Source organism: Lycium ferocissimum, chromosome 3 (genome assembly GCF_029784015.1).
Source record: "Lycium ferocissimum isolate CSIRO_LF1 chromosome 3, AGI_CSIRO_Lferr_CH_V1, whole genome shotgun sequence".
Classification (NCBI taxonomy): Eukaryota; Viridiplantae; Streptophyta; class Magnoliopsida; order Solanales; family Solanaceae; genus Lycium; species Lycium ferocissimum.
This window is the reverse complement of record NC_081344.1, coordinates 27,069,952-27,083,003: the sequence shown is the minus strand read 5'-3', so window position 1 is coordinate 27,083,003 and position 13,052 is coordinate 27,069,952. Positions and strand designations below refer to the sequence as shown.

Genomic DNA, 13,052 nt, shown 5'->3' with positions numbered 1-13,052 from the left:
TCATAGCGAATTATTTTTATTCTGCCTATCAATAATGTTTCCATCTGGATCACGTACCGTGATTCTCTTTTGTTATTTGGTTAGATAGGTAATAATATTATGCCTTAATAGTTCAGATCTCTCTGAACTTGACATCTTTTGTTCAGTGTACATTTGAATTATTATCGGTTCTAGTTATTGGCATTAAACATTTTTTAATACGCAAAGAATAAAGAATTCTTGTGGGTCCACTTTTCCCAAACTACTTCCTTGTCTTATATGAAAGGCAAAAGTCTCTCATTAATTAGAAAGAAAAAAAATTCTTCTCCTTATATTGAATTGTCTTTTATTAGCTTGTAAATAGCTAGTAATAGGCTACTTCCATCTTAAAATGGTTTTCTCCATAGTTGTACAGTATAACAGTAACAAGATGGCCGAAGCTTTAGCTGCTAAGTTTCGTGGAAAATAGTGTACGAAGGATACACTAATTTCTCGATTGAACTTGACCCTCAAGTGATTGTTAACATGCTCAAGGCCAGGGCTACTAACGATCTCAAGCTGAAGATGATCATTGACAGAATCATCATAGGACTTGAGAACAGCAATGCTACTTTCCTTCACAATTACTTAGAAGGAAATCAGGTTGCAGATTCGTTGGCCAATCTTACTGCTGACCAGAACCGCAACAAGGTTTTCTACTCTGTTGATCAGTTCCCTAATGTGTCTAAGGGACCTTTTCAACTAGATAAATGGCAAATGCCAAGTCTTAGGACTAGGTAGCATAAATCTAACTTTAGATCAGTTAGTTGAATGTATAGAATTTTTGCTAGGCAGGAAGGACCATGTCCATTAGGCATATCTTCCCTTTTGGAGTGATTGAATCACCAGTTGTATGTTGTATAGAGATATGGTCTAGCTCTCCTCTCTTTATATTATACAACAATGTCCTCCACTGCAGGGTAAGCTTTATTTTTTTGTTTCAAAAGAGCTAGTAATAAGAGTGACATCGCCCACATGAGAGATGGGCTTGAAGGCAAAACTGGTCGATTTGCCCCCCCACCCTGTGCGAGATATATTTGGAGCTTCTATTTTCACTACCAAAAAAAATGTGAATTAGCGACGGATAAACTAGCTAAAAGTAAATTAATCGCTAATCGTATTTCGCGACGCATTAACAACGGACATCTGTTAGCTGCGTACAATTATCGATGTATTAATGACGGATTAACAAGGTTCCTCCCTGGCTCTCATCCTCCTTGCACAAGCTTGTAAGTCCGTAACTCTTTAGTTTGCGTATGTGGTCGCCATCAAGATGGTTTATAAAATTAGCAATTTTATATGAAAAGATGGCATAAAGAAAAAGGAAGAATGAAAATAAACTAAAAAATGTTACCAAATTATCATGACTTGTGGAAAATTTTCTCTCTAACGTGGATATATATTTTCTGAGCCAACCTTATTTCGGAGCAGCTTAGATTATACATAACGAAAAATGAGATACATAAATTAAACTTGTAAGTGTAACAAACTAGACCAAAAACAGAAAACTAGACAACAGGTAAATCTTCCCTTGAAGTTAAAGCTGTAAGAGAAAATCCAATGTATATATGTGCATCTTATTTTATGAAGTGTCCGTTATTAGTACTCTGTCCATTGCAACTCTTGAATTAATCTCGATTCAATCAAATACGAATATTCATATGAAAAATGCACACCAATATATAAGTGTATAGGTCTACTATAATTGACCAAAATTAAAGAAATTCGACCCTATCATTAGTACTCTGTCCGTTGCAACTCCTGAATTAATCTCGATTCAATCAAATACGAATATTCATATGAAAAATGTACACCAATATATAAATGTATAGGTCTTCTATAATTGACCAAAATTAAAGAAATTCGACCCTATCGTTTCTAAAATGTTATTTGCAATTATAGTAATATCAAAGGGTTTTTGTGAAGCCAAGTGCAATCGTCTCTACATTCGTAAATAGTACTCTCTCTGTCCCAATTTATGTGGCACACTTTTCTTTTTAGTCTGTCCCAAAAAGAATATCATTTTTCTATATTTAAAAACAATTTAACTTTATGAGATAATTTATCGTCACACAAATATCTAAGGCTTGTTTTGGATCAAAAAATTTAAAGTCTTCTTTTCTTTCTTAAATTCCGTGTCAAGTCAAATGATGCCGCATAAATTGGGACAGAGAGACTAAGAAAATTGCTCTCTGTATGAGTAGCTAAGATCCGTTCATTCTTCATGACCAAGAAGAGTCTCTAATACCCCAAAAGTACTTGTGATTCTTTGCTTCACTAAAACCCAAAGAATGCTAAATATGAAAAGCATGTATGTCTTCTAAGGTATGTATCCAAAACTAATTTAGCACGCAATATTGCAATCACAAATTTGTTTAATATTTTTTTGCAGATGTGATATTTTCTCCGTATTTCTTTTTTACATATTATTATATTAAGGATCAGGGAAAGAGAAGGGAAAACACATAAGACACACAGTGAGAATTGAATGCACACCTATTATGTACGAAATACTCTCACCAATATCTTCTTCTTTTTTCTGAAAAAAAAAAAAGATATTGGTGAGAGTTTTTTTTATATTTAAAGTATTTAACTGCATGCCGACTCGGGTAAGCTTTCTTAACGTGACGTTTGGAAAAAGGATAGCCTAAAACCAAACTTGGAGAAGATAATCCAGATACTAATACTTGTTCGAGATGGTCAATTATCAATCTTAATTTAGTAGGCTTTGAGTCATTGTCTTGCAGTTTTGGATAACCTATTAGTTGAAATTTCTTCATTTCAAAATCAGCTAACCTTACTCAATCACGTATTCTTTGTAACTTGTAAGAGCTTCTATAAATCCTTTTTATTACACTTGTGACTTGTGAGAATGTACTTGATATATTTAGAACTTCCTGAAAGAAAATTAATGCAGATTGATCTGATGTGTGTGCACTGTATCTGGAACATAATATATTCTTCAAGAATCAACATTGCCCCACACTTTCGTACATACATTATCTTGTCTGGAAAGTGTTTTTTTTTTTTTTAATTAAAAAACAGGCATACTGGTTACAGATAGAAATCCCTTCGTAGTTTCGACACTAATGAATTTGGGAAAAATTTACCTGAACTCGGTGTTTACGCTAAACCAGTGAATGCAAGACATGTGTCTTGCATTATACCCACTTATCACTTGACCAGCATATCCTGTCACATCAGCTCTTATAACTTGAAAGAAATATATAGTCACATTTTTTATAGCCAAAAAATAATATGCTTTTCGTAGTTCTGCTTGTTCATGCTACGATGGAGCTTTCTGTCAGCCCCAATTGGTCCTAGCAGATACATGAAGCTCATATTTCCTTCTGGAAATTAGACATATATTTCAAAAAGATTCCATAGATATTATTAACGCTTCTATTTTGCATATATATATATATATATTATAAAAATATCAATATGAAAATAGAGGGAGAAGGGATCATAAGCATCTATCCTGAATGTGCTACAGTGATTAATTTTCCCTTGCAATGTGATTATTTTCTACTACTTTTTCGTCACAATTTGATATGTCCATCTATTTTCTAAATTTTAAGAATAGCATAGACATCTTTGCTCGGCTACAGAATAATTCAGACCATATATAATCAGAGTGTAACTACAGATTTTCTCTGTTTCTAATTAATACAAGTGTAGTCTGTTCAAATATACCAATAAATTTCAGTGCTCAGTCCTATTCTGATCAGTAAATAAAAACAGCATACCGCGATCTGTTTTGGTACAATTCAGTGGTCTAGAAAGATTGTCCCACCACAACAAATGTAGTAATCAAAGAATGAAGCTGCAAAGCAATAGACTTGGCAGCATATGTATAGTGAAATGACAATAGACTTGAATGCCTAAATCACTGGTCCAGAACTTGCAAGTATCCAATATAACACAGATATAATTAGCGTTAACGACTAAACCAGCTAAAACTCTTCAGCAGGAAAATTTTGGAGAGAAGAGCATGACGGATCGATGATACAAACATCCTCAGTTCCCTGTAGGATTCAAGTTCCATGACAAATAGGCTGGATCACCAAATGGCCTGCACGGTCACAATTCCAGAATAATCATCAATGGTATACTTATAGGTGCCTTTTCACACATGTTAGAGACATAGTCATTTATAATACATGGGCGTGTACAACACACGCCAGTATCTATTAAATCTGACATCAATTTCAATTTTGCCAATCCAATTAATTGTATCAAAGAAACATCTCTCATTCGCCTCCCTAAATCAAAATAAAAAGGACCATCAACAGACACAAAACCAAGACTCGCATTTTCAAAGAAGCTTTTTAAAGCTGCTTTTAGAACCATGCCTATTACAAACTCGTTTAGTCGTTTATAATTTCCGAAAAGCTTTCTAGGCAAATGAAAAGGAATTTAGCTACTAGCTTGCATTGTATCAACTGCTGAAGAAATTCCAAGTTCACAAGTTCTTTGACTCGATTGTCACTGCTAATTCTGGCTTTTCTTAAAAGGAGGGAAACTGAAATACATATATAGAAGGAACTGGGAGGAACTGAAAGGCAGAAGCATATAAATATTGGTTCCTTGAAATTCTTAATTTAAATGCAAGAAAATTTACGTTATCCCAGATCTCATCTGAAAAATACCAAGCGTGCACCTGGTGGCTGGTGCGATAAATGAGTATTAAGATATGATAAAAGTGAGATTTATAGACCTTGAGCTCTTGTCGATTCTTAAATGCAACATAAAGTTTTTTTTCTTTATAGCACTTCAAACAATTGAAACTGTAAGCATGTTATCCAGCAAATCTATTCGTAGCAGCTTAACTAGTCGAAAAGAGAGAAAAAAATATATGTTTCGCTGCAGATACATATATATATCGGGCAGCCCGGTGCACAGATACTTATATATATATATATATATATATATATATATATTGGATTAAGGAATCAAAACAGGAAGAAAGTATTGAGTACTTTCTTACCTTGGTTTGATGACATACATAAGTATGAAAGTTATTGCCACGAATAAGCAAATTCCACCAACGGTCAGGTATGCAATGCCTAGGAAGTTATTCTTTCCGCCAATCCATGTTGTGGTTGAAAGAACCAGAGACTTTTTACCTTCAAACGTATATGTATTATAATTATTTTGTATTACTACAGTTATCTTCTCATTAGCTTCAAGGTCAAACTCCAGCTTCCCGTATAACTTTCTGAATTGTGGTAATGCCGCAGTTCGCATCCAAATTTGAAGATCCTCTTGCTCACTCATCTGCATGTATAATCCCCGAAATAGTCAAGATAATGATGAAACATGGAAAACGGAATAATGATAGTTAGATGAGAAAAGTGAGTCTGTACTAACAGGTATGCTCTCATTAAGTGTAGCACCCCCAATTAAACTTCCTTTCTGAAAATTTTTAGGGTAAACTTTTGATCCAAATTTGTGCTTTCTATCACTTGGCCATGAAATGTTCTTCCTATTGATTTGTAAAGGTTTGTCCTTAATTGAAAAACGATACGTATCATTGAACAAACTCCAAGCAATGAGGCCACAGGGAATCACGGGCTGATTTCCGTTCATGTCTTCAGGAGCACAAGTCTTTTTCAAATCACCCTTAAAATTTGGGTCGCGCAATTGCTCGTCATTTCTGCTTTTTACATATCTGTGAAAAACATAGTAAGCTGTCAATACCAGTTAAGTGAATATCATTTACTGGAAAAATAAGGTGATTCTCCTTCAAATATGTCCACTCTCGATGCAAAAGTCTATCTGTTATAAAGATCTCAAGGGAAAAAATAAGTAGAGAGTAAGAAAAGGAAAAACAGGCAACTTTCACATATATCTATTTATTTTTATCTCAATCATTATACATCAACATATTGGGGAAGAGTAAGTTCTACACTATATTTTTCGTTGGTGTATGTCGTCATGCCATTCCAAAATTTTCCATTGGGAAAGATCTAAATTCTGGTTAGTAACGACTTAAAAGTTATAATCCTTCAGTTAGTTACATATTAGTGACTTTTCCATAACTTCCTCAATTGTATAAAACGATGTCATCTTTAACTTCTTGATTCGTTATCTGTTTCCCATTTCATTTTTATTGTTAGTTTCAACTTTATGTACGTATGTTTTTCCTTTATATAGTTCATGTAGAAAGCTTTATGCTTATTAATGAAAAAATTATGGCACAAGAAGCCTGTGCCCCAATGATGATTAGCATATAATAAATCTTCCTAGCTTCAGAAGAAAATCCCAAATACTCATAAAATGTAACAAAGCTTTAACTTAAATCAAACAAAATCTTGGACATACCGGCGATGATTCTGGTAGAAGTTATCAAGCTGATAATAAACATAGATCGGATGCTTCATTTTCTTAGGAACCTAAAAACATTCAGCAAATGCAATGTTAAAATTTGGAAGAGAGAAAAAAAAAAAAAAAAAGGCAACATATTTGGAACAGGGGACTAACTGTCAAAGTTTTGATACAGGTCTTGTTTGTTTTATTATTTTGGATAAATGAAATGCTATCATGATATACAAGTTGTTTATCCGTATAATTTGAAGGAATGCAATCATCATCGTAACGATCTACAATTTCCACAACCTGCATACAAGCGAAAGATATTTCATGTCAAATACCATTAGAAGGTGAAAAAGAAACTCCCGAAAACCATAAAGAATAGATGGATATTCGAGCACTTTTTCTGATGCAGACAATGAGGCAAGGCCTATGGGAATGAAGACGATTCCAAGGAAGATAAATGTTGTGACAACCTGAATTCAGAGAGTGAGAATATATTCAACAAGCCATTATCAAAGCAAAGACTTAAAGAAGCCTTGTCAAAAGAAGTTATGTCAAATGATTATGTGAATGTGGTACCCATTGTGGAGTTAAAATTGGCTTGCAAGCGGGAAGCTCTTGCTGGGTAAACCTCGAATCTACAGCACAAAAATATGCCATCTAAATTTGGTTATTGTCTGTAAATAAAACTGAAAATATATAAAGCATTGAAATCTAATTAAGCTGGCATATACAAGTCTTTCAACTTAGATTTCAATGATTATGTGAAAGACTTGTAGTAGCATCATCCCTATGCATCATCAGAGATTCAATCAACCAGTTGTTTATAATACAGAATAAACGTTCTGATAAGATGTATAGCCAGATCATAATCCGGTTAATTAACCATCTGCAAGATGAGAGACCATAAATTGAAATAATGCAATAAAAGGAAGCAATTGTTTGGGTATAGTGGTTATTAAGCAAGGAAAACTGACATGATTTTAGTTTGAAATGCACCTCAGTACATTTTAGTTACGGAAACTTTAGAGTCGGACCATACTCCTGGTTATTCCATTTCACTTTAAGCTCTGTTGTCAACAATTAAATACAAGCTGCTATCTCGGCAAGCTACAACAACAACATACCGCAGTAATCCCACTTGTGGGGTTTGGGGAGGGTAGGATGTACGCAGACCTTACCTCTACCTGTGTGGGGTAGAGAGGTTGTTTCCGATAGACCCTCGGCTCAAAAGAAGGCAAGCTACACGCTGGACATTGAGAAACACAATGATGTGTATCAGAAATTAAGAAACTATTTTTCCCCTTTTGTTTCATTTTATATGAAACTCTTTCCTTTAGTTGTTAAATAGAGAATGATACATTTCTATATTTGAACTCATAACTTTAGACTTTCTATTTTACCCCTAAATCATTTACTTTTACAGCCATAGAAATGTCATGACGTGTTTAAGACCATAAGTTTTAGGAGTAATTTTGGTATGTTTAAAAGACACCAAAACTCAATGACTAGCCTCCCCAAATAAAAAACACTTCAACAATTAAAAAGGCAAACAGAATTAGCCTTTTTACACACACACTTTCGTTTTAGGAACTTTATAGTGCAAGCAGAAATATTTTAAAAGCATAAGGCAGTTAGTTGCATGATTTGGAGTCTGGAATATAATTAGCATCCTCGATAAATATGTTAATTTCACTCATTTAATCAAATATCAAAAGAATTGTGTATTAATGATTTTTGTAGTGCATCACTATCCCGCTATTACAATTAATTCCACAGTTAAATTAACTAAATAGGCTTCATTAAGAACAACTGATAAAACAATCTAAATACAAACAATCTAAATACCCCATATATAAGATCTCTACATCTCAGTAATTCAAGTAGTAAATTGAATTTTATAAATAACCCAAAATCGCTACTTCTCGAATATGCTTAAATTATAAAATAGGAAAGGAGAAACAAAGAGAAATTACAAAAGATCACAATTCTGAATTGCCAGACCATACAAAGGAGAATACATTTTCCCTTTTCTTGTTTTCTACCAATCAAAATTGTTAAAAAAAAAAAAAAAAAAAACACACACACACATTCTTGCATGCAGAGATTCAGAACAAAAAAAAATTAAAAAAAAATTAAAGAAGAAAAGTAAGTATTAATTACAATCGGGTTTTCTTGATTTCTTTGAAGCAGATGAGGTTCCTTCACCCATTTTTACCCTCAATCTACAGAGAAGAAACAAGTATTTAATCTATAATTGTGAATATTTTTCAAGAAAGGAGAAAAAAAGGGTAAATTGGGATAAGAATTTTCTTTTCATCTCCCTTTTATTTTCTGTTTGAGAAAGAAATAGCGAAAAGGCGCAATAAGGTTGCATGGCAAAAACTGGTACGTGAAAGTCGCTGCCTTCCATCCCCCAACTCCCACGTTTATACCAAATCAAGTAAGTACTTCATTTAATTTTAAACATAATATTAAAGTAAAAACATACCACTTCACATCATTAAATATTCCCTCAGTCCCAACTTAATGCGCAAAAAAAGATACATTTCTATATTTAGAATTTTAAATTAAAACGTCCCTCTTTACCCTTAATGAAATGATTTACAGCCATGCAAATATTTATGATTTGTTTTATACCACAAAGTTTAAAAATCTTCTTTTCTTTCTTAAAATTTGTGTCTAATCAAACTGTCACATCAATTAGGACGAAGGGAGTAAGTACTTAATTTAATTTTAAACATAAAGATTAAAGAAAAAGCATATACCACTTCATCATAATTAAGTAATAAATATATGTAATGCAATATATTTTATATTGATTGATTTAATATAACGGCAAAGGGTCATATATACCCCTGTACTATTCCGAAATAGTTGTATGTGTCCCCCATTTGCTTTTTCGATGATATATACCCCCGTTGTTAACGTTTTGGTCATATATACCCCCGCATCTAACAACCCATTTAACGGGGACACGTGGCACTATCTCAACGGCTCCAACCATTTTCTTTTTTATTTAATCTAATTTATCAAACACAAAACAAAACAAAACAAAAGAATGAAAATTAGAAAGTCTAATCTCCGGCGAATCTCCACCACCAGCATCTAACGGCTGCAATGGTATATTCATGGATCCAAAATTAAACTCACTTTGAAATCTGCCCCATCTCATCAACCCAACAAGGTTCAGTCCATTCTCAGCATAGTCAACACAATGGTGGCCCAAAAAAAAAAAAAAAAATGGTGAAAAATTTGTTGGAATCAATTGTGTATTGATAATTGAATCTAAAAATTGCGATTAAAGCTTGTCTTGGGTAGCTGGAACGTGAAGAAAAAATAGAAACTTCATGGACAGCCATTAATGAAGCTTGAAGCTTCAAGTTCAAGTTTTGGATTTCTTCAAACAAGCTTTGTTTAGAGTGAATGTTACTGCAAAAGATCAGTTAAATCCTGAAGAGTTGATATTTGAAATTAGGGATAATTTGGTGAAGAATTTGGTGGGTTTTTGGGTGAATATCAGCCGCAAATTAGTTGGAGAAAGAAGAAGAAACCCACATTTTCAATTTCAGAAATAGCCACAGTTTTAAGAAATAGGCCTTTTCCGGTTTAAAACAACTTTTTAATGATAAATTAGATTAAATAAAAAAGAAAATGGTTGGAGCCGTTGAGATCGTGCCACGTGTCCCCGTTAAATGGGCCATTAGACGCGGGGATATATATGACCAAAACGCTAACGGCTGGGCTATATATCATCGAAAAAGCAAACGGGGGATACGCACAACTATTTCGGGATAGTACAGGGTTATATATGACCCTTTGTCGTTGATATAAATACAGGGTGCAAATGTAAATGACTCGAGTTAGTGTCGCTTTTTAATGGAGTCCCAAAGTAATTGTCACTTGTTGGAGTTAAATTAGGAGGGGAAGTATTAATCGGGGGGATTTAAATTATTTTGGGACAGAGGAAGTACTCTTGTTATACCCTATTTTAACCGAAGTCAAAATAGTTTACAACATCCGGGTAATTCCGGGGTTATTTAAAGTTAAGAGTCGCCACCTAATTATCTATGGTGAATTAGGACACCTAAGTTAATTTAAAGTAATTATCTAGAGTTGATTTAAAATCTACGAAACCAAAATTCTAGGTAAGGGTTCTACTAATCTAGAGGGGAGGTATTAGACATCCTCTAAATTCCATTAATAATGGTTAATCCAACCGGACTCAAATTTAATTAGGCTAAGCGTAAGTGTATCATTTTAAATGTTTGGAACATAGTTTGTATATGTTGCTAAAATTATAAATAGGAATATAATGACGCTATTAAAAATAAGACTTGTAGAAAATTATAATTTTTGCGTAGAAGAGTTTAATTATAAATAAGCTGAAAAAGTGTGAGGTGGTGCAACGTTTTACAAATATTTGAAACAACTTAATAACTAGGTGCTAGTTGATTTTAACTTATATATATATATATATATATATATATATATATATATATATATATATATATATATATATATATAGATATATATTAAATGACTAGATAAGATAGATAGATGGCTAATGCAAAAAATAATTTTTTATAAATAGGCTTTCTTCAACTAATCACTTAGTAAGATAAATATTTTAGTGAAAGACATTTGAACTAACTCCCAAACTATAGTAATTTATTCACTACTAATTAAAGACTTGAAGATTTGCGTATCAACGATATTTCTAAATTTCTAAGATAGTGAGAGTGGATCATGATTCTTTTAGCCCAAAATATGTAGTCATGCTATTAATTATTCTAATGAAAATACATATTGTAAATACTATAAATAGTTCAAACATAGATAGAAGAGATGAAACTCGTGGTATTAATTATTAGTTTCCTTAAGTTAACTACCCATTATTAAACTAAATCTCACTAATTTGCTAAAGTTCATCCCAATTAACAAACAAAAGCATTAGTCATACAACACAAATTAAATGCACAAAATAAATGAAATAGAAGAGCAAATGAGTTAAATGGGCTCAGCCCATTTTAGAACTCTGTGACCAGGCTGTTGTTAGGCCTTGGCCCAGTCATTTTATGGACTGCTGCGGCTGTTTGCTGTTGGGCTTCGGCCCAGAATTTCATTTTTTATTTCTTTGCTGCGAATAGTGGTTGGACAGAGAGAGGATACGTTGGGCTTTTGGCCCAACACCGAATGCGGAGGAAAACGAATCCCTTGGACTCGTATACAATGATCATGCACAAAACAAAGAAAAGGAGGATTAGTATATAATCAATGAATAAGATTAAACACGTAAAACATAAACCCGAAACAGATTGGTAGATTGCGTATATCTTGTGTATTTCTCGTATATACGTGGGTATCAACATAATGCAAGGCTAAGGATGATAAGCAGCTATGATGCAATGCAGGCTAAGCGTATGTTAGACCCTAAATAACTCATATTTTCAAGTTATTTACCAAAGACATATGGACAGTTTACTCAGATAAGCAGAAAAGGGAAGGGATTGGACAAGTTCAAACATCAATCTTCTAGTATTCAAATCCAAAGGGAGGAGAGGAAAGGTAGATATGAAAGTATCTTAACCCCGTTTAGCTTAACCATGAAATCATGTAGACAAAGTTAGACAAGGCAAACAATCACAACTAGATATAATGCCTACTTTTAGACACACAGCAGATTATTTCAAATATATAGGATTGGACTTTTACTCAAACAAACATGCATTCTTGAATAACATATTCAAACAGTAATGAACTTATATGAGGGTTGGAAATAAATTTGACATTCATAAAGATCCAGTAATAACAAGCTAAACAAGCGACGGATACGGTCGTACCACACAAAGAAACAAGATGCAAACTAGACCATTGAATAACATGAACACTATAATTAAACAGGGTGGACCAAACTAAACCCAAAACGAGAGTTCAAGCAACTATAAACTAAGCATGACAGAATTGATCTCATATGAGACAAGAAACTAAGGTTCGCATTAAGTAGGCTGAACAGAGGCATTTTTTACTAAATGGGACAATCCTAACCAAACAAGGAACATGCGATCAAGTACTATAAATAGCAGGGCAGAACTAAATTAAACCAAGAAAAGGAAAACAAAACATGATGGTAACAGATTGCAGTTTGTTTGAAAGAGAAAAAAGATCCACTTTTAGATACAGCTGAGACAGTAGGTATTTTATGCAAGGAGTAATTTAGCTAAACAAAATCTTGGTCAACTGTCTTGCTGTTTGGAATAATTGAGTAATTGCTAATACTCAAGTTGGCACATTCTTCTTGGAGTTTTAGATCCGATAAGTGGCTGGATATTTCACTACTCAAGTAATACGGGCTAACACAGCAGAGCAGAGAAACATTTAAAGCCTATAAAAACTATTATCGACTTAGAATTGCTTGCAAACTACAAATCAGTTATACATGACAACAAGTCATATATTACTTCAAGCTATTGGTGATCTCTTCAAAGGTTATTAAGGCATAACTAGGCTTAGATTTAGCACACCAACTTCAAGTAGGAGCAGATTTTATTCACCAACGAGAGCTAAATGAACTCTAGGTGCCAAATACATAAAAGGGAAGCAAGGAGAGGCAGAACTAAACCCAAACAGATCTCCATTCAACTCTAAGCAAAAGCTTATGCTTTTGAATAAGTTCTACTTAGGTGAGATGAAGTCCTAATACATGATTGTTAATA

At 33.4% G+C, this 13,052-nt stretch overlaps 1 protein-coding gene across 1 annotated transcript; it reads right to left on the bottom strand.

The window, feature by feature from the left end:
* Window positions 1-3,614: 3,614 nt before the first annotated feature.
* Window positions 3,615-8,729, bottom strand: LOC132050128 (ALA-interacting subunit 5-like). The gene is made up of 8 exons (XM_059441191.1): window positions 8,500-8,729; window positions 6,916-6,974; window positions 6,735-6,809; window positions 6,505-6,639; window positions 6,346-6,416; window positions 5,392-5,692; window positions 5,009-5,298; window positions 3,615-4,093 (listed from the first exon to the last, which is right to left on the bottom strand). The coding sequence occupies exons 1-8, from the start codon at window positions 8,546-8,548 to the stop codon at window positions 4,039-4,041; spliced, it is 1,035 nt and encodes a 344-aa protein (XP_059297174.1). The 5' UTR covers window positions 8,549-8,729; the 3' UTR covers window positions 3,615-4,038.
* Between the last annotated feature and the right edge of the window lie 4,323 nt (window positions 8,730-13,052).